The sequence below is a fragment of the Echinops telfairi genome, unplaced genomic scaffold (assembly GCF_000313985.2).
Source record: "Echinops telfairi isolate 266 unplaced genomic scaffold, ASM31398v2 ScPeMD7_19;HRSCAF=73, whole genome shotgun sequence".
NCBI classification, from domain to species: Eukaryota; Metazoa; Chordata; class Mammalia; order Afrosoricida; family Tenrecidae; genus Echinops; species Echinops telfairi.
Window position 1 is genome coordinate 6,563,801 of NW_022103916.1, and position 23,047 is coordinate 6,586,847.

Sequence of the window (23,047 nt, forward strand, 5' to 3'; positions counted from 1 at the left end):
CTACTTTAGAGTCATAATGGAAAATAATCTTCTTCTATCCAAAAAAGAGAAGGAAGGTTTGACTGCTTCCGATTTGTATCCTTTTGCTATGATACAACTGTACTCCTAAGAATAAAAAAGAAAAGGAAAAGGTATATGGGAGAAAAAACAACTTGATTCCTTCTATCAGTCCCATTGTTAGTGCAGCTTTTGAAAGAGAGACTTTTGATTGCCTTCTGACAAGTGAACAGGGATGTAGATGCCTAGAAAGGAATTGACAGGCAGCTGAGCGTTGTGCTCACTTGGCTTCAATATTGTTTTCATTTAAAGTGAACCTTTCTAGCATTTGGATCTATAGCAATCTAACTGAGCCTTGACTTCAAGATATTTTCCAGAGGAGTCCCCTCATGCTAGCCATCTGGTTTTCACCTTTACTGGGGACTTAGGGGGTATTCCTCGGTCTTGGCCAAACAGAAATGTTTTGCTCTGCTCTTTTCATTTATGGTGCAGCAGTACCTGGTGGTCACCGAGCAGAGCACCTTTATAGCAATAGTGTCCCTAATGCCAGATCCTTCTAGATAGAAGGATGCATGCTTAAATTGGTGACTCATTTCTTGGATTTATACCCTCCACAAACTAAGGGCTAGAAATGTGAGGGATGGAGGGTTTTCATAAACTTCATTAAGAAAGACCTTGCATGCGGTTTTCATTTTATTCCTAGCATGACATCCTGTGTGTGAGAGAGATACTGAAATCTGCGGTCCTTGTTTACCGATGAGGATCAGCTGGGCCGCCTGTGCAGTCTGAACCCCCAAGGCTTCTTGCTACTTAAAAAGCTTTTTGCTTTGCTTCTGGAATAGAATGTGCTTTATAAAGCACTACCTTTTCCTTTCTGTTAAAGCATAACAAAAGCAAAGAAAAATAGTCGGTGTTTCACCCTGGAGGAGGCAGGAGATAGTTCCGCCCTCATGTCTGTCTGAAACAGCTGCAGCTCTTGCAGCTGGGGCTTTGCCTAAACGGAAGCTCCCTGTTCCTCTTGGTCCCACGGTGGCTTCCTTCTCTAACGAGCAGAGCGTGGAACTCTCGGCTGGGCTCTGTTCTAAACTCAGCAAGGAACGGACGAGCAGTTTCCCTGAATTCTGTGGTTTCCACAGTAGACTCTGTTCCTCTTCCACTCCCCCCCCCCACCATTTTCCATTTCTTATGTATCCGTAAAAACATTTTAGTCGCTTAAAGCTCACTGCCACGGAGTCAGTTCTCATTCTTAACAGCCTCATAGGCTGTTCCTTAGGGTTTCCAAGACTATAAATCTTTATGGGAGCAGACAATGTCATCTTTTGCCTATAGAGCAGCTGGTAGATTTGAACCACTAACCTTGTCATAAGCAGCCCAACACTTACCCTGCTATGCTATCAGAACTTTTTAGGTAGAGAAATTGCCCTGGATTGGTTCTCTCGAATGCTTTGAATGAATTTTAGTGTTAGGAATATTTTGTTTCTCCACCTCTTATTTGGAAGCGTTTCCCGGGCATGAGAAGCCCTGATGCTTATTTCCAAGTGCAGCTGATGAGCTCTTATTCAGCAGACGTTTTCCTTATAGGTTGAACCAGAAGTTAGTATTTTTTGCTATTGATGATTTTTCTTCTAATAGAGCCCAACACACTGTCTACTTCTCTTAACTCCCTACCCCTGGTATGGTATTGGAGCTTATTTCTGGACTTAGTTTCTTAGATAGATTGGGGACTTCGTCAACACCAGCTTGAGTAAATAAATAAGAGCGAACTCTGTAAAACCACAATGTTGGGAAAGTTGGCCAATTGGACTCCACTTGATGAGAGGTTTGTGTAGAGGAAAACTGAACAGGCTGGCTTCTTTGTGCAGCTCTCCTGAGCATAATAAAGTGTTATGGCACCCCTAAACTCCCCTATTTGATGGACATTGGGCCTTTACTCAAGTCCTCCCTCAATGCGAGAACACTTTGTCCTAATAACCTGGCATTCCATGATGCTCACCTTCCCGACAGGATTACTGAAGTCAAAATGGGCGCATAAGCAAATGTGGTGAAGAAAGTTGATGTTGACCAGCTATTAGAAGATATAGTGTCTAGGTTCTTAAAGGCTTGACATTAAACAAGCGGCCTTCTATCAGGGAAGCAGCAAAGCCCATGTGGAAGAAGCATACCAGCCTGTGTGATCATGAGGTGTCAACAGGATCAGGTATCAGTCATCAGAAGCCCCAAAACAAACAATCATATAGGAGAGGCGGAGTGGAGACCCAAAGCTCATCTGTAGACAATTGGGCATCCCCTCACAGAAGGGTTACAAGGAAAGCACCAGCCAGCCAGGGTGCAGTATAGCACTGACAAGACAAACAACATTCCTCTGGTTCTTTAATGCTTCCACCCCACCCCCAACTATTATGACCCCAGTTCTACCTTACAAGTCTGGCTAGACCTGTGCATGTACACTGGTACAGATAAGAACTCTCAACACACAGAATCCAGGACAGATAACGTCCTCAGGAACAATAATGGGAGTAGTGAAACTATGAGGGTAGGGGAAAGGTGGGGGAGAAGGGGAACCAATCACAATGATCGATGTATAACACCCCTCCCCACCCCCGGCCCAAGGGAGACAAACAACAGGAAGTGGGTGAAGGGAGATAGTAGATCGTGTAAGATATGAAAATAATAATTTATAATTTATCAAAGGTTCATGAGGGTGGGAGGTTGGGGGAGGGAGGGAAGAAAGAGGAGTGGATACCAAGGGCTAGTGTAGAAAGAAAATGTTTTGAAAATGATGATGACAACATAAGTACAAATGTACTTGATACAATTGATGTATGGATTGTTATAAGAGCTGTAAGAGCCCCCAGTAAAAAGATTTATTAAAACAAAAACCAGTTTTTTGCTCAATCAGAGGCGGTGTGAAATTGCCATTCTGGAACTGTTGGGCCCTTAACTTCCACCTGGTGATCAGGTCGCCATCTTCCTGGGCAGAGCTGCACATGTCTACCCACTCTCCTTCTTCCTCAACTTGGGCAGGAGGCATAAGATTGGCTGGAATTTCCAACACATGATGATGTTTTCAGGTAAACAAGTGAAAGTATACATGTAAAAATGAGTCTTATGGAGCAGGCCGAGGTGGTATGATGAAAACATAATCAAGGAGTCTTATGAAAAAAACAAAATGAAGGTTTCTGGTTCGTTTGCATTACATTAGTGCTGTGCATACAGATATACATGTCCAGCTGAGTTAGTATCGAGTTTGTAAACCATATCACCACATGGGAGTATTATCTCCTAAAAGATTTGCATCTTCATCTCATGCCCCTCGACCCAAGCGGCCTGCAGATGTAAAGCAATTCATATGACTACTTGGCTTCTAGTAGATGTCCAGAAGAGCTCCAGACCCCAAATGGAAAGAAAATAGCTCTTTAATGAGAGAAAGTGTATGGACCAAGTGACTTGGTACTTCCCAGCTGCAATATCTTCACTTGTAAAATAATCAAAGTGGACTAGTAGTTGAGTCCCTGCAAGTACTCACTTTCTACGGAGCAGAAGAACTAAACTTGACTCACATAAGCAAGATGAACCCCAAACCTGAAGAGAATAGCTGGGATAGCTCAGCTTGATTGGCGCTGGATCTGCACCACTTTCCAGCTGCTTCCCCTTTCACCATAAAGCCAAGAGCTGTAGAGAAGCCACAAAGGGAGCAAACAGCATCAAGGCAGTAAGTGGAAGTCAAGAAGGAGACAGCAACTGGCCTGAGGAGATGTATGGAAGGCAGTGGGCATCTAGTGGTATATAGATGACATGCAAGTGAGAGCATCTGTACAGGACAGAGGGCCACACGGCCAGCATGACCCATAAAGGTGCCTCTGTCTTGTGTGTGGGAGGAGGTAGGGGGCTGAATAAGAGGGCAGAGGGAATAACAGCTGCATGGAATCATGCTGAGATCACACCAACAGACACTGCTCAGGAAGCTGTTGCTTTGTCTAATACTAGCTTGTATCTAGCTGTACATACACAACCTGCCTTAATCAACAGCCTTTCTAATGATTTCCTTTCATGCTGACCAACATTTCTTGAGCATATTCTTTTTTATAAACCACAGTGCTAGGTTGTGGAGTCCTGAAAGCTCCCTCAAGTCACTCACAGTCCACCGTGGGGAGACGGGTAAGAGCTGACTCACTCCTCACGGAAGATGGTGGGTGACTTGCGCAAAAGAAGTATGAAAAAATAAATGTTGACCAGAAGAAGAGGATTCATGGCTGTCTTCACAAGGGGGCTTGGAAGTCCTGTATTCCAGGAGGCAGCAGGTTGAAAAGGCAAAGAAGCATTGCCATGGGTGGCCTTAGCAGGAGAGATTGGATGTAAGCCACAGAGAATAATGACAAAAAAGGGAGAGATTGGAGCAGAAAAAGTGTGTCTTAACGTGTAGCTTGCAGTAGACTCATCCAGAGAGTTTATTAAAGCACAGATGACTGGGCTTCACCCCTGCTGTAGGTATGAAGTTGGGCCTGAGAATCTGCTTTTCTAGCAAGTTCTTAGCTGATGCTGCTTATCTGAAGATCACACTGAGAATCCTAGCTCTTGGCATTTAGACCCTTCAGTGCTGGGCCAGAGTCTGGGCTTTATTCAAGAGCCCTTGGGAAACATTGGAGGTTTCTCACAAGATCCTATTGTCCTATAAGGAAAATGCCAGTGGACAAGATAAAGATGAATTGGACGTAACTGTCATCTAGATAAGCTTAAAATATATTCATTATCTTCTGTACTAAAAGACAGATGTGCACAGTGCTTTTCAGAGATAACACTAGTACAATTTGTTTTCAAGTTCTTCAGAGTATTGGAGGAAATGTGACTATTGAAAGAAACTCACTTTTCAAGGCTAAGAAATATCTCAGATGTCACTTTCATATTGTTTACAATGTTTGCTTAAGAAAATAAAGAAAACTGTATCTTCCATTGTCTCCCTCTGAGTCCCAAGATAATTTTTGAAGCTTACATGTTGATTGATGCCATAGATGGCTGTCAGAGAAGCTGAAAACAAAACCAAACCTAATGCCATTGAATTGATGCCGAGCCCTGGTTGCCCTGTAGGACAGAGTAGAACCACTCCGTGGGGTTTCTAAGACTGTAAGTCTTTGCGCAAGCAGACAGCCTCATCTTTCTCCCACAGAGCTGCTAGTGAGTTTGAATTTCTAAGTGTGTGGTTACCAGCCCAATGGTTGGCCCACAGTGCCATCAAGACTTCTTCACAGAAACACCGAGGTGTGTATAAATACTCCACTGGGACAGATTAATAGAAACAAGAATTTTATTCTGGGTTTCTCTTTTGGGGGGTAACTTTTATTGAGTCCCTGTTCTTTAGTCAATTGCTCTGAAGTACTCAGATTAACAAAATGTTGCAATGAAAGCAAAAACAAATATAAACCAAAAAACGCACTACCATGGAGAACTCTGACCTCCAAGTTTTCTTTGAGACAGTGTCCCTTTGGAAACTTAAATATTGATTGATTTCGTAGCTGACTGTCAGGCAACCTCAAGACAAACCAAACCTACCGGCCCCACAGGGCAGAGTAGAACTGCCCCATAGTATTCCCACGGCTGTACATCTTTACAGAAGGAGTGTGCCACATCTTTCTCCCGAGGAGCAGCTGCTAGGTTGAGACCACCTACTTTTCAGTTAACAGTCTAATGCTTTAGCTCACTGTGCCACCGGGACTCCAACAAACAGTACGTATAATTTCTCATTCTCTTATGTAATATTCATGCAAGCTTGTCCATTTTTACTAGTTAAGTATTAAGTATTAATGACTTGGTTCAGATTGTAGGAAAAAATAAATTAGGAGCATGGCATGAGGAAGTAGCAAAGGACCCAAGAAAGATAACCTCTAAAACATGAAAATGTTGGTGCTTAATTTTAAATCTACCCTGTTTCCCCGAAAGTAAGACATCCCCCCAAAGTAAGCCTTACTTACAGTTTTGCCTCTCGCTGAAATATAAGGCATCGCCCCCAAAATAAGACCTCCCCGAAAATAAACCCCCCCCCCCCAAGCTACTGTAACTCTGGACCGTAGCGGCGGGTGCCGCTGCGTAGCTCACTGTTGGCTGCAGCGCAGCTGGAACACACAGGAAGTGCGACGTCTCTTTTAATAAAACAATAATAAATGTGTACCATATTCTTCTTCATGGAAAAAAAAACACATCCCCTGAAAATAAGACCTAGCGCTTCTTTGGGAGCCAAAATTAATATAAGACACTGCCTTATTTTCGGGGAAACGGTATTCATGTTGTTCAGCAATACAACTCTGGAACCAAATCTGGCTGCTGTTTCCTTTTTTTTCAGTGGCCCATGAACTAAGACTGGCTTCCGCAAATGAACCTTTACTTCTGTTTAATGATATTTGTTCTTGTTACCAGCTGTCATCAAGTTGACCCCTGACTTACAGTGACCCCATGCAACATGGAATGAAACACTATCTAGTTAGTCCTGCACCCTCCCTGCGATTGATTTTACATCAAACCATTGTGATCTATCGGGTTTTCATGGACTGATTTTCAGAAGTAGACTGCCAGCCCCTTTTCCCTAGTCTGTCCTAGTTTGGGAGCTCTGCTGAAACCGGCTCAGCATCAAAGCAGCACACAAGTTTCCTCTGGCAGATGTGTGGTCCCTGTACATTAGGTGTATTGGCTGGGAATCAAACCCCGATCTCCCGCATGGAAGGTGATAATTCTCCCCTGGTACTACCAATGTATCATCTATTTGATGATAGAGAACACTAACTCTTAAGCCCAATTAAGCAAATCATCTCCCAAGAGGAATTCTGAGCTTTTTATTAGTAGATCTATATTTAACATGCTGCATTCAAGTATTCTTCATTTCTGCAGATAAAATTTTAGGAAACTGTTCTTTCTCTTTTATGTAAATATCTGCATCATATCCTGAATTTACGCTCTTGGCCTACAAGCCTAAAATATCTCATGTCTGACCTTTTACAGAAAGTTTGCTAAGCCAGATGTAGATCGTGTTATATTGTAACTTCTCTACTTGGCTTCCTCCTTTGCTAAGGAAATGCTGACCTCTTTTGTGGTTCGTAGGGTATTTGCATTTGACATTTTCATAGCCTAACTTTTTTCTCAAGTGTATAATGACTGTGTAAGTGCTTGAGTGGTTTAGATCACAGAGTTTATTTTCCTATTTATATTTCATTTTAGATTATGTTACTCACAGCAATAAGAGAGTGCTCTTCTTCTAAAATGTGCTGTACAGAAGTTGTGTAGCATTTTTCTCATTGCTCCTGGGAGCTTTGCAAAAGGAAACTCCAAATAGCAGACAATTATACTCCTAGAAGATTCCATTTCTGAGTAAAACAATGTGGCTCTTTAAGTGCCAGTGGATTCCTGATTTATTCAGCCCTGAATGGCAGCAGTGGATTTGGAGGAGGAGACATGATAATTTTTCCACATACCCAGGAGATCTTCCTGTTTGGTCTCTGCAGGCCTCCGGGGAGCAATGGCATTTGCGTTGGCCATCCGAGACACAGCCTCCTATGCTCGCCAGATGATGTTCACAACCACCCTCCTCATCGTCTTCTTCACAGTCTGGATCATTGGTGGAGGCACGACACCCATGCTGTCCTGGCTTAACATAAGGTTGGTTTGAAGCCAAGGCTAGTTTTGTGTCTAAATATGTCCATTGCTACTGTTCTTGGGAATGTTTAATATGCCCACACAAGATGTGCTCTAGCTTATTTTGTGGAAGGTTTTTACAGGTTTTTTTGGAGATTAAAACAAAACAAAAAACCCCACAACAATGAATAAGAATTCAGGAGAAAATTGTCATTAAAATTTTTGTTGATAAGAAAATAAAAGGCTTTAAAAATTTTCAGAACTTACTTAGAATTGTGATAGTCTGGCTTGCATTTTTAAAAGTCATGAAGGTGTAGGAGAGAGGGATGAGAGCTAGCTTTTTGCAGTGTACAATGTTTCATGTTCCTTTGAAATAAAACGTAAGGTTTTGAAAAAAAAAAAAAAAGCTCATTAGCCAGAAATAAAAAGAGGAAATTCGGGTTTTGTGTTGGCATAAAATGGTATGCTGTGTCTCCTTTTGTTTGAGTACACAAAAAGGTGACATTTCCTGTGTAACTCTCATCTGCTGCAGTCTCATGGACGTCCTCCACCTGTGGTCTAGCAGCTGGGTCAGAAGGCAGGGGCAAAGGCTTGTCATTTAAGGGCACGGACCTGAGTTTGACTTTTAAAGGCATTTGAATTCCACAGCTGTGCTAATGAGCACCAGCACCTTATGGGAAGGAGGAGGACATTGGAATAGGACTTGAGGTCCACAGCTTAGTTCTGCTTCTGGTGCCAGGCACATCTCTCTTCTCTTGGGCTCTCATTTTTCTCAACTTTATATAATGTATCATATGGTCCCTTCCAGCTCCATAAAGTGCCAGGAAGTAGAAGGGCTCTGGCTACCTGTCTCAGTTTCTGGTCTACAGAGCATGAGCATCGCTGGGAACGAGACAAAGAAGAACTCTCTGAAAAGCCACAAGGTGGCATCCTTGAGTGATCTGGGTTAATTTTAGGTGGTTTGTTTTCCTCCCTTCTTAGCTGACATTTAGTGTGTAGTCTCTTCTCCAGACTGTAGAAGGCACAGGACAGCCAGCTGCAGAGCACACACAGCATGGAGGAGAGAAAACAAACAGAGCTCCTAGTCAGCCATGGAGTCATAGAGAAAAGTCGATTTGAGGAAGTAGTTGTCTCTATTTGGGGCTTTTGTATTCATGGTGGGATGGATTCTTTGACCGTTGTCAGCTGCACCATTTCTGGGAGAGGGTGCCTGGGTCTCAGATCCAGGTGGATTTGTGGAACCTAGATGTGGCTTTTTGGTGACAGTGAAAATAGTAACTAACACTTGTATTACAGTCATTTTTGCAGGTGCCATGTGCATATTGAAAGAGTCCTCATAAGTACAGAGAGCCGAATGAAGGTCAAACATGATTGTGGGACAGGAGGAAAGTAAAAGGAAATAGAGGAAACAACTAGGAAGCAAAAGACATTTATAGAGGTTTAAACATAGGCATGTACATATGTAAATATTAATATATAACAATAGGGATATAAGTCTTTGTAAATATATTTATAGGTTAAGTATTAAGGTAGCAGATGGACATTGGGCCTCTACTCAAGTCCTCCTTCAAGGTAAGAACACTTTGTTTGGACACCCTGGCATTCAGTGATGCTCACCTTCCCAACACGATCGCTGAAGACAAAATGGGTACATAAGCTAATGTGGTGAAGAAAGCTGATGGTGTCTGGCTATTGGAAGATATAGCATCTGGGATCTTAAAGCTTGATGTTAAACACATGGCTATCTAGCAGGGAAGCAACAAAGCCCACATGGAAGAAGCACACCAACCCTTGTGATCATGAGTTGTCCACAGGATCGGGTATCAGGCATCAGAAGACCCAAAACAAACAACCATTTTGATGCAAATGAGGTCGGTCGGAATAGAGACTTAAAGCCCAACTGTAGACAATTGGACATCCTCTCCCAGAAGGGTCACAAGGAAGGGACAAGACAGCCAGGGTGCAGTATAGCACTGACAAAACACACAATATTCCTGTAGTTCTTTAATGCTTCCCCTCCCTCCCACTGTCATGACCCCAGTTCTATCTTACAAATCTGGCTAGGCCAGAGCATGTACACCAGTACACATAAGAGCTCTCCACACACAGAATCCAGGACAGAAAAACACCTCAGGACCATTAATGAGAGTAGTGATACCAGGAGAGTGGGGGGAGAAGAGGGAGAAAGGGGGAATCCATTGCATTGACTGACATAAACCCCCCTCCTGGGGTATGAACTATAGAAATGTGGGTGAAGGGAGACAGTGGACAGTGTAAAATATGAAAATAATAATAATTTATAAATTATCAAGGGTTCGTGAGGGTGGAAGGTTTTGGGGGAGGGAGGGGAAAAAAGAAGAGCTGATACCAAGGGCTCAAGTAGAATGAAAAGGTTTTAGAACTGATGATGGCAACATATGTACAAATGTGCTTAATGCAATTGATGTATGGATTGTTATAAGAGCTGTAAGAGCCCCAATGATTATTTAAAATGATTTTTTTAATCATTTTATTGGGGACTCATACAACTCTTATCACAATCCATACGTACATACATTGGGTCATGCACATTTGTACATTTGTTGTCATCATCATTCTCAAAACATTTTCTTTCTACTTGAGCCCTTGGTATCAGCTCCTCATTTTTCCCCACCCTCCCCTAAAATGATTTCTTAAAGTAAAATTTTTTTAAAAAGAGAAAAGAAATCACCTTTCTAAGAAAAATAAAAGAGAATCCTCATAATATTCCTATAAGGGTGCTACTACTGTGATCTCAATTTTAGAGATGGGGAAACCGAGGCATAAATAAGTTACTTGTCCAAGGTCACAAAACTTTTTAAGTGGATGAGCCAGGATTTGAGCCCAGGCAGTTGTGCCGCAAAGTCTATACTCTCGACCACTATTCTGTAAGAAAGGTTAGGTGACTGTTGTTATGTCATACAATTTAGTATGATTAGAATTAAAAGTTCCTGGCATCAATAGTGTTATCCATCCAGGTCTCGCTCTGCACCACTTAGAAACAGTCAGAGTCTAGATTAAACTGAAAGGGAAAAACCTTTACTTTGGTTGATCAAGCAGGGAGTAAACCTGGACTAGAGTTGATATGGCAACGTCCCACAAAGAGGGGACTTACAGTTTTATACTTATATGCCAGGAAGACACTTGAGGGGATGATGAATATGTGACAGGTTTCACAGGAGTGGCCATGAGTGTGCATTAAGGCAAGCTTAAGATTGGTTAGGAAAGAGGGAACCGATTACAAGGAACTATATGTGACCTCCTCCCTGGGGGACAGACAACTGAAAAGTGGGTGAAGGGAGACGTCTGATAGGGCAAGATATGACAAAATAACAATTTATAAATTATCAGGGGCTCATTAAGGAGGGGGGAGCGGGGAGGGAGGGGAAAAATGAGGACCTAATGCCGGGGGCTTAAGTGGAGAGGAAATGTTTTGAGAATGATGAGGGCAATGGATGTACAAATGCGCTTTACACAATTGATGTATGTATGGATTGTGATAAGAGTTGTATGAGCCCCTAATAAAATGATTTTTAAAAAATAGGTATTTGAGCTACATGTATGGAAAGCTCTAAGGAGTTAGAAAATATAATAAATAATGCAATAGACCTTTGTGTCCGGAAATCTCCTGTCTTCTGGAAGAATTAATAAGTATTAAATAAATACTTGACAAACATGGGGAAAAAAAAGATTCTTCCCAGGAGATGGTTCATCAGACTTCTTGGTTCTAAATGTCTAATGATGATGTCTTTCTGGAAACTTTTGCTTCCTTGACCAAAGTACTTTTGTTGTTGGGTCACCTGAAGGTGACTGTCCTTTCATCGGGCCAGATCTGGTCATGACTGATAGTTGCTTGATGTGATGAGATATTTTACCATGAGGAAAAGACTCAGAAAATACAGGTTATCAGGAAGGAAATTATAGGTTGCTTATAGGTAATGTATGAGGTATATAAGGGGCTACCCCCCCAAAAAAAACCCAGAATTTTCTTCAAAGCTATGTACTTTTTTTTTTTTTAACAAAGCAACCTTATCATCTTCAAAATACTCTCCATTACATTTACTACATTTGTCAAATCTGCAGTTCCATTCTTGGAGACATTTTTTCAAACACATCTCTTTGGATGGCTGACAACACCTCCTTTGTTTTTTTCTTTACCTCTTCTACATCTTCAAATTGCTGTCCTTTCAGGCCCTTTTCGTTATGGGAAACAAAAAGAAGTAGCACCAAGCAAGGTCAGGTAAGTAAGGTGTGTGGGGCAAGAGAGGCATGCTGTTTTTTTGCCCCAAACTGGCGCACTGAGATAGCTGCGTGAGCAGGTACATTGTGGTGGCAAAACCAGTACCCCAACTGCCAGGAATCAAGCATTTATTGTCACACACTGTTACACAATCTTTTCAGAACTTCTAAAGAGAAAGCTTTATTAACAGTCTGACCTGGTGGAACGAACTCCAAATGCACTATCTCCCTCACATAAAAAACAAACAAACAAAACAATAACAAATAAGCATCATCTTGATCTTTGATTTCACTTGACGGAATTTGGCACGGGGCAAGGTGATGATGGTGTCTTCCACTGGCTTGACGGATGTTTGCTTTCTGGGTTGTAAGAATAACACCATGTCTCCAGTAATGACCTTGGGAAGAAAGTCTGGGTTGATTCGGAGCTGTTCTTTCAAAGTACGATGCTCTTTTTCCTGGTCAGTCAGAACCCTAGGCACAAATTTCACAAGTGACCATTCTCATTCCTAAATCTTCTATTAAAATTCGCTGAACCGAGTTCCAAGATAGTCCAGATAACTTCCCCATCTCTTCAATGGTTCATAGTCCAGATAACTTCCCCATCTCTTCAATGGTTCATCGTCGGTCTTTGAGCAGATGTGCACCAATTTTGTTGACATTTTCCTCCGTTCAGGAAGTTGACAGACATCCAGAATGAGGTTTGGCATTAATCAACATTTCACCTCTTTTGAAACAAGAAAACCACTCATACACTTTTGGGGAGAGTTTTTCCCATAGCATTGTCCTTATAAGCTGTGTTCAAGATCACAACTGTTTCTGTGGTATTTTTCCCAAGCAGGAAACAATTTCACAGCAGCACACTGTTCTCTTAAATCGGCCCTCATAAAAAATGAGATTAGAGGGAAACTGCTTTCACGAAAAAATTCACTGTGACCAGAGAGAACCTTCCCGGGAAACGCCACTGGGTGCACTAATTCAAAGCATTGTTCCTATGCTCTATGCTCAACTAGTGGGAAAAATGTGTACTATGAAAGTTCTACCCAGCCAAGCTTTTTTTGTTTTGCGGGGTACCCCCTCATATATATCCCAACATCTTGTAACAACATCTCATATCCTAAGGGTAGGTTCTATGGGTAAGCTATGACATTTGCAATGTTATACAGGGTTAAGCAGGTTGGGGAGCTGTCTCAATATCAAGGGCTGGATTAAGAAAAAATAATCCACCAAAAAAGAAATCTAAACACAAGAAATGAGAGAGTAACTCTCCCTCTGTGTAACAGAATGAGGGCCAGAGAGAAGTTTACTCTGCCCACAGTGTTGAATCTTTGTACTTAGTAACTGCAGAGATTATTCCAATGCCAGATCTTTTTTTCTCTCTCTTGAGAATAGAGAGTTAATGACATTTTTTCACTTTTCCTAACCCTTCTCCTACAGTGGGCCATTAGAACAACCAGGCCTACCCAGAATTGAGAGTGTTGACTGCTTTCCCGGAGAAATATAAAGGCAAGGCTGCCTGAAACAGACTTGAAGCTCTTCGGAAAACGATAGCAGGCAACCAAGTGTCCACTCTGGGAGTCACCCTGACCCCAGTTCATGTGCCTGGTACTTTCTATATAGTATATTAGGTCTTTTTCACAGCAATTTGATTATAGATTCACAAAATATACCATTATTCTGTGTTTTGTGTTGCTTTGGTTTTGCTTTTGTTTACAGACGAGGAAATCAAGAGGTTAAGTAGCTTGGTCATGGTCTCACAGGATGGAAGTTTTTGGCCAAAAATGAAACCCATTCTGGAATTCTCTTGACTATATATAATATCTAGGAACAGCCTATTCAGATTCTATGAGGCCTGGACCCTTTGGGGCACCATGATTTAAGTGTGGAGCTGCTAAAAGAAAGGCCAGCCGCTTCACTGAGAAAGATGAGGCAGTCTGATTCAGTAAAAAATTAGTCTCAGAACCCTGATGGAGCAGTTTTACTGTGTACTACAGGGTCACTATGAGTTGTAATCTGTCTACTTAATGGCAATACTTTTGTCAGGTGCTGCCGAGTTAGTTCCGACTCATAGCAACCCTATGTACAACAGAACGAAACACCGCATGACCCTTCGCCATCCTCAAAATTGTTCCTATGCTTGAACCAATTGTTGGAGCCACTGTGTCAATGCATTTATTGAAGACCTTCCTCGTTTTGGCTGCTTCTCCACTTTACCAGCATGATATTCTTCAGGGACTGGTTTCTCCTGATGTCCAATGTCTCACCATCTTTGCCTCTAAGGTGCATTCCGGCTGTATTTCTTTCAAGACAGATTGGTTTGTTCTTTTGGTGGTCTGTGGTACTTTCAATAGTCTTTGCCAACACCGTGATACAAATCATCAATTTTCTTTTTTCTTCCGTATTCAGTGTCCAATGTTCACATACATATTAGGCAATTGAAAATACTATGGCTTAAGTCACAGATGCCGTTGTCCTCAAAGTTAGATCCTTGTTTTTTTATACTTTACAGAGGTCCAGGGCAGCAGATTTACCCAATGCAAAGCATCATTTGATCTCTTGACTGCTGCTTCCATGAGCATTGTTTGTGGCTCCAAACAAGACAAAATCCCTGACAACTTCCATCTGTTCTCCATTTCTCATGATGTTAGTATTACCTATTGGTCCAGTTGTGAAGATTTTGGTCTTCTTTACATTGAGTTATAATCCATACTGAAGACTGCAATCCTTGGTGTTCATCAGCAAGTGCTTTGAGTCTTCCTCACTTACAGTGAGCAAGGTGTGCCCTCTTCATATTGCAAGTTGTTAATAAGCCTTCCTCTGATCCTGATACCATGGTCTTCTTCCTATAAGCCAGATTCTCTGATTATTTGCTCAGTATGCAGATTGAATAAGTATGTTGAGAGGATGTAACTGATCCATGCCCTTCCTACTTTTCAAACATGCAGTAGTTCCTTCTTCTGTTTGCACAACTGCCTCTTGATCCATGTACAGGTTCTTCATGAGCACAATGAAGTGTTCTGGAATTCCCTTTCTTCACAAGGCTGTCTATAGTGCTATGATCCATGCAGTCGAATGCCGCTGTATAGTCCACAAAACACAAATAAACATCTTTCTGGTATTCTCTGATTTCAGCCAAGATTCATCTGACATCAACAGTGATATTCCTTGTTCTATGTCTTATTCTGAATCCAGACTAAACCTCTGGCAGCTCCCTGTCAATGTACTGCTGCAACTATTGTTGCATAATTTTCAGCAAAATTTTACTGGCATGTGATAACAATGAGTTTGTTCTATAATTTGTGCATCCTGTTGAGTCAACTTTCTTTGGAACGGGTACAAATATGGAACTCTTCAAGTCAGTTGGCCAAGTAGCTGTCTTCCAAATTTCCTGGCATAAATGAGTAAGTGCTTCCAGTGCTTCATCAGCCTGTTGAAACCTTTCAATTGGTGTTCCATCAATTTCTGGAGCCTTACTTTTGGCTAATATGTTCAGTGCAGCTTGAATTTCTTCCTTCGGTAGAGTTGGTTCTTGTTCATATGCTACCTCTTGACATAGTTGAATGCCATCTAGTTCAACAGTAGGTTTGGTTATTGGCGCTTTGATGAAGTTTCTGGTTGGTACAAATAGTTAACATGCTTGGTTGCTAATCAAAGGTTGAAAGTTTGAATCTACCCTTAGGCACCTTGGGAACAAGCTGGCCATCTTCTTCCCAAGAAATCATCCATTGAAAAGTTAGGGGGACACCTTTCTGTACTTACACGCTTAGGGCTGCCATGAAGACAGGTTGATTTGATAGCAATTTTTGGTGGTGGAGTTTTATACAATTTGGGAGCCTCGTTGAATATAAGAATCCAAAATTGTAAAAATATAAAATTAGGTATAAATCTAGACATTTCCTCAGAATGAGAAATAAATTATAGTATATTTCTAAGATTAAAAAAAATTATAGTTATAAATATTACATCTAGAAGCATCTAATGTTATTTTATAATTGTCTAATACTTGCCTATAAAATGTTCCTACTACATATTTATATGCCTACTTTTTGGTCCCTTCTTTATATGATAATTTTACATTATTCTCTATAGAGAGAATATAAGTATTCTAGTCAGCCTTTTCTTTAGTATAGGTGACAAAAAATGTTATTGATTTTTTAGAAAGTTTGTTTCTGCTTTACTACTCTTTTGGTAATATTACAATTTTGGAATTATCATCAAATTCAGGAAACTCCCTGTGTTTAAGTAACTATAGATTTGTAGGTACAGTTTGCCTCTATAGTTATATTTTACATAGTTCTAGTAACAATATCAAAGGAAGAAATTTGTCATTGTCATTTTATCACATGTGCAGGATCATGTCACTACCACCACAATCAAGACACAGAACAATCCATGACCACAAAGATCTCCCTTGAGCGGCCCATTATAGTTATAATGGCGCATCCTTACCTCTCATTAGCTCTAACCCTTGGCAACTACTAATTTGTTTTCCATTCCCGTAATTCTCATTTAGAGAAAGCAAGATAAATGGAATTATACAGCATGTGACTTTTAGGACTAATTTTGTATTCTCACTCAGCAAGATGCCCTGGAAAACTATCCAAGTTGTTACATGTATCAATACTTTATTTCTTTGTATTGCTGAGTAGCATTTCACGATCTGGATGTACCATAGTTTCACCCTGTGAAGAACAGTTGAACAGTTGAGTAGTTTCTAGGTTGGGGCTCTTATGAAGAAAACACCTCTGAATATATTCATGTACAGGTTTTTGTGTAGGCCTAAGTTTTCATCTCTGAGACAACTGCTCAGGAATGCAATTGCTAGATAGTATCTTGAGGGGAAAACTATGGACTCATTCAGAGGTTGCAATGGGCTCAAACATGACAACAATTGTGAAGATAGTATGTTATCCCATTTATTAAGATTTTGATAATATTTCTTTCGTTAGCATTTTCTAGTTTTCATTGTGCAAGTCTTATGCATATTTTGTTAGATTCACACTTAAGTACTTTTTGTAGTCATTCTAAATATTATTGGATTTCAATTTATAAAAAACATTTGTGTCATGTTTTATCCTATTTGTTGCTAAGGTATAAAAAGACAAATGAGTTTTGTGTGTTGATCTTGTATCCTGCAACCTCAAACTCACTTCTTAGTTCTAGGATGTTTTATTTCTTTGAGTCACCTGTCAATAGGGACAGTTTATGTCTTCCTTTTCTAGCCAGTGTGCCTTCTATTTTCTTTTGTTGCCTGTTTCTATGGCTAGGACTTTCAGTTCTATGTTAAAAAAGAGTGATGCAGATGTACTATCTTGCCTTGTTCCTGATCTTAGGGAGAAAGCATTAAGTCTTTTACTGCTGTGTATGATGTGAACTCATTATTTTGTAGTTGTTCATTAAGTAAGAAGACATTTCCCTCTATTACTAGTTTTCTGATAGTTTATCATGAACAGATATTGGATTTTGTCAAATGTTTTTTTCTGCATTAATTAATATGATTGGATGATGTTTGTTGTTTAACCTATTGTGGTATATTGATTACATTGACTCATTTTCAAGTATTGGATTAGGTTTATAGCCTTGTATAGTTTGTTTTACATGCTGTTGCATTCTATTAGATAATATTTTGCAAAGAATTTTTGTGTCTATTCATGAGGGATATAATACATAGGTGTGTATTCTTTTTTATAGTGCATTTGCCTATTTTGGTATCTGGGTAGTACTGGCTTCAGAAAATGAGTTAGGTTATATATTTCTTATTTACTGTTTTCTGGAAGAGATTCATAGAATTGATAGTACATATTTTTTAACTGGTAGAATTCTCTGGTGAAACCATCAGTTCATGGGAATATATGAAGTCAATTTCTTTAATAGTTACAGAACTATACAAATGACCTATTTCATACTGGATGAATTGTAGTTTGTAGAATTCATTCATTTTCTCTAAATTGCTAAATTTATGTGTGTAGAGTTGTTCCTAAGCCATTGCCATTGAGTAGAACTGCCCCATTGGATGTCCAAGCCGGAAGATTGGCAGAAGGGGACTGCCGCATCTCTCTTGCTCTTGGTCGGTGGACTCCAGTTGCAAATTTTTCAGTGCAGATTTAACCATTGTGGCACCATAGGATTCCTTCTTATCCTTTGATGTCTAGTGAAATCTCCCAATTCATTGCTAATATTGGTATTTAGTGCCTTTTCCCCTTTGTCAGTCCTGCTAGATGGAAGTTTATCAATTGCATTGATTTTTTCCAAAGAACTAGCTTTTTGTTTCATTGACTTTTCTAGATTCTGGTTTCCATTTCCTTGATTTCTGCTCCTATGTTTTATTATTTTCTTCTGTCAAATGCTATCTAGACAACATAGGGAAGCATAGTGTGGAAAAATACATATGGCATCATCAGTTCATTACATTGTTTTCCAGATGTCTATAAATGCCATTATGTCATTATAGAAACTGACATTTATAGAGGTTGCAGAAAAGGAAATTCCCTATGAAGGAGGTAAGGAGACTGCTTGGTTTTTCTCATTTGTGGCTTGTGCTACTTAATGGTTACAAAACATTTGTGTAACCCAGGTTCTTCTTCTAAGTTGATTCAGAAACCCCCTAATGTTTAGTGTGGTGTTTTGACCTTTGTCACCTCAGTGGGATCAGTATCTCCTTGTTCCTTATTTCTCTGGCTGCTGATGGAGGCCTTCTGGAGTGACTACTCAAAAGCCACAGTTAGTGTGGTGGTGGTGGTGGTGGTGGTGGTGGTGGTAGGGGCTGTTGTGTCATTCCCTAACTCTTAGCAACCCTCTGCACAACAGGAAGAAACACTGCCCAGTCCCGTGCCATCCTCACAGTTGTTCTGATGTTTGAGCCCAAGGCTAGGGTAGGTTTAGGAATTCCACCATAAGTAATTAGAATTTGACTTTGATTTTAACCAGGGCTATTTTTTAAAATCATTTTATTAGGGGCTCATACAACTCTTATCATAATCCATACACACATCAATTGTGTAAAGCGCATTTGTACATCATTCTCAAAACATTTTCTCTCCACTTAAACCCCCGACATTAGGTCCTCATTTTTCCCCTCCCTCCCCGCTCCCCCCTCCCTCATGAGCCCTTGATAGTTTATAAATTGGTATTTTGTCATATCTTGCCCTGTCCGACGTCTCCCTTCACCCACCTTTCTGTTGTCCGTCCCCCAGGGAGGAGGTCACATATAGCTCCTTGTAATCGGTTCCCTCCTTCCTACCCACTCTCCCTCTACCCTCCCTGTTTCGCCACTCACACCACTGGTCCTGTAGGGCTCATCCACCCTGGATTCCCTGTATTTTCAGTTCCTATCTGTACCAGTGTACATCCTCTGGTCTAGCCAGACTTGCAAGGTCGGATTCGAGTCATGGTAGTGGGAGCGGGGAGGAAACATTTAGGAACTGGAGGAAAGTTGTATTTTTCATCATTGCTACATCGCACCCTGACTGGCTCGTCTCCTCCCCGAGACCCCTCTGCAAGGGGATCTCCAGTGGCCTACTAATAGGCTTTGGGTCTCCACTCCGCACTCCCCCCATCATTCACTATGGTAAGATTTTTGTTCTGATAGTGCCTTATACCTGATCCCTTCAACACCTCGTGGTTGCATAGGCTGGTGTGCTTCTTCCATGTGGGCTTTGTTGCTTCTGATCTTGATGGCCGCTTGTTTACCTTCAAGCCTTTAAGACCCCAGATGCTATATCTTTTTATAGCCGGGCACCATCAGTTTGTATATAAAATAAAAATTAACATAGCTTAAAAACAGAGGCCAGGCAATTTCTTCCTGTAATCTTATATTGTCATATTTAAATTGGAATTTTATTATTGATATTTTAAAATCCAATTGCTAGATACCACATTGATTTGAAGCATATGTTGCAAATGCTTCTTAGTATCTTGAGGACATATTGTTCTTCCCAACTGGCATAATTTTGGCAATTTAGCACAACGATCATAGGAATGTTTCCACAGATGAGCCTTGTGTGTGTCCTGAAGACATTTCAGTGGCATGGTGGTCATCCCAGAGGACAGCCATAAAACCATTCCAGGACAAAAGAGAATGCACTGCTTGGTATAATCGTGTTAGGCTGAGAGGGTTATGATAAAGTTCTTTGTGAGATTAAATGGCAGGAAGAACTCCTAAGCTTTTTATGTAATAGTATTTGTAAGTGGATATTTTTTAAGAGTTTAAAGATGCTGCTTTGTAATCCACAACAGTGTCTTATAAAGTGAAGAGGTAGGGCTCTGGGCTTGACAACCGAAGTTGGAAGGCTGACACCACCATTTTCTAACTTTATAGCATTGGCAACTGATTTAATCTCTCTAACCCTCAGTTTCCTCACTGCTTGTGGTTTCCTGATATTTGTAGGTGGTAATAGTGTGATAAATCTGATAATAAATATAATATGTATCTTATTAAATACACCATCTGCTACACCATAAATGGTATATTTATCACCATTATACATAGCATTATTTATGCTATTATTATGATTACTCAAGAGGCAGTAAATATATTAAAGAAATGAGTTTTTTAGTAATCATAGTTTTTCAATGTTGTAGTAATATGTAGAATCTGGTTTAACTTATTCTGAACAGTTAACTAATTAAAAGTACCACATTAGGATGGTATTCACTTGTATATCATATTCCCAGTCATATATTCCAGGGGATATCAGTAGCATGCTGATTCAGGTATTGTCTATCACATTGTTTCTCAACCTTTTGTCATCATTGCCACACTCACAGGGAAGTCTTTTCAGACATTTATCCCTTAACTGCTTTAGCTAATTAAAATTTAATACCACAGATATCCTGGTTTTGTATTACGGTGCTTTGGAAATCTGCAGACTGTTCTAATGGCTAACACTTTTTTTTTGTCCCCCAGAAAACATCTTGGGAGTGCTATATCACCCTCACTGAGAATGCATGCTCTACCACAGTGGTTCTCAACCGAGGCCAGTGTTGCTCCCCTTCCCTCATGGATCATTTGGCAATAAATATATGGGTTGGGGGCTCTTACAGCTCTTATAACAATCCATACATCAATCATATCAAGCATATTTAAATATATGTTGCCATCATTGTTTTCTAAACATTTACTTTTTATTGACCCTTACTATCAGTTCCTCTTTTTTCCCTCTCTCCCTCCTCCCATCCTCGTGACCCCTTGATAAATTATAAATGATTATGATTTCCATCTCTTACACTGGCCGCGGTCTCCTTTCTCCATGGTTTCTGTTGTTTGTCCCCCTTGGAGTGGGGGTGGGGTGGTAATGTGTTGATCATTGTAAATGGTTCTCCTTCCCTCCCCTCCTTATATGGAAATATTTTGGGTTATAATAGCTAGGGTAGAAAGTGCTACTGGCATCTTGTGGGTGAGGCAGGAATGCTATTAAACGTCTCACAATGCACAGAACAGTCCCTACAGCAAAGAAGTTATTCAGCATGAAATATCAATAGTACCATGTTGAGAAGTCCCTATGTAGCATGTTGGTAATGTTCAAATGCACTCTGAATAACCCAGCAATAATTAAAGACTGTGAAAAAAGACCATACCAACCCTAGGCCACAAGGTAAAGAGTAGCAGGAGTTGGTCTTTTTGTTGTTGTTGTTTTAATTTTTTTATATAAATAATTGTATTGGCATATACTTCATATATCATACAAGAGTTGTGCAATCATCACCACAATCAATTTCAGAAAATCTTCTAGACATTGTTCTTAGTACCGCATTACCTCCCCCCACCCCACCATGCCCCTATCCAATTATTGTCTCTTTAGACCTACTTATCCTGAACTTCATATACAGAAAATCATATAAAACACAAACAGGAAGCAAGCAAACAAAAAACCCAACAATGATTAGACAAAACATAGAACAACCTCAATAGAAAAAGGAAGAAAATATTTAAAATTGAAACAGTTTTAAAATGGGTCAAATGATAAGCTGTTACATTTAAACCTAACTAAATCTGCCATAATTAATTTTACAATGCTCTCTGTCTGATAGCAAGGCTGTTCCCATGTGTGGGCCCTGCACATGGGTTTCAGGCTTTCTCTGTCATCAAAGCCTTCTGCAGTGTTCAGAATTTAAGTTCTGATACCATTTCCTCCCTTGTTTCACATTGGCTGGTGTGCTTCTTCCATGTGGACTTGGTTGGTGCCTCATTAAATTAACTGCTTGTTTAAAGACAATCCTTTAAGACTCAGATACTATTCTTTCTGATAGCTGGGAAACATCTCATTTCACATCTCACCACACTTTACTATGGCACCCAGATCTTCAGTGATTTCTTCATGAGGGTGAGCATGAAGTAGGGCCATGTCATAAGAACTAATTATTCTTAGATTGGGGCCAGAATTGATTGTTAGCCCCCAATACATTCATATATCTTTATGTGTTTCTCTGCTTACCTTAGAGACGTCATTTTCATGATGCAGAACATTATAAATCACCCCCCTGGAGCATAGGTAATTCCTTTGATAGTGTTCTTAATTTAGTCAATGGCGTAGAATTTAAAACACTGTCGAGAAAAGGAAATTATACAAGAATAGGCTAGATATGAACCACAATACATGAATTGTTGACTTGTACAGATTAAACCCTTACGTGACTGGATACTATTCACACGAACCATGGGGATTGATGATAGGGAAAAACTTTCAATAACACTTATTCACAAAGGCAGAATCATGCCTCTCAGACTAATACATGTCATAAGAAAGCAAAGAGGGCATTAAAATAGTAAATATAGGTAGTCCTGGGCCATATTTATTGGACACTTTCAAAGCAAGAGATCCCAACCAAAGTCCAACAGCTGCCCGTTTCCTAACCTTGGGATAACACTCATGTGCTTCTTCTCACACTAGGGTGTTTCAGCCTTATCCAAAGAAGTATGTCAGTTCCTTAAATCTGCTACAGGTGAGTTTGAGGGAAAGCCTAGTTCCCTTAGTGGAGTTTCACATCAGTACCTTCTGGTGTGATCTATAAAGGATATTGTGTGCCTCGAAAGGACTGAGTCAAAAGTCTCAGTTGTCTACAGCATATGGCCTGGGTCACCAAGAAATGGATAGAAACTAGGTCAAAAGTGCCCAATAAGGAACATAGCAGCGGGTGTATTTTCCCTTTGGGGTTTATATAAGTATGCTTTAGTGTG

At 40.4% G+C, this 23,047-nt stretch overlaps 1 protein-coding gene across 1 annotated transcript in view; it reads left to right on the plus strand.

Annotated features, from left to right (window-relative positions):
* SLC9A7 (solute carrier family 9 member A7) overlaps positions 1-23,047 on the plus strand; it is a 193,227-nt gene that overhangs the window by 133,755 nt on the left and 36,425 nt on the right. The window contains exons 12-13 of the mRNA XM_004713195.2: positions 2,957-3,068; positions 7,485-7,638. Of these exons, the coding sequence (XP_004713252.2) occupies positions 2,957-3,068; positions 7,485-7,638 (266 nt within the window). The remainder of the gene's footprint in view (positions 1-2,956; positions 3,069-7,484; positions 7,639-23,047) is intronic.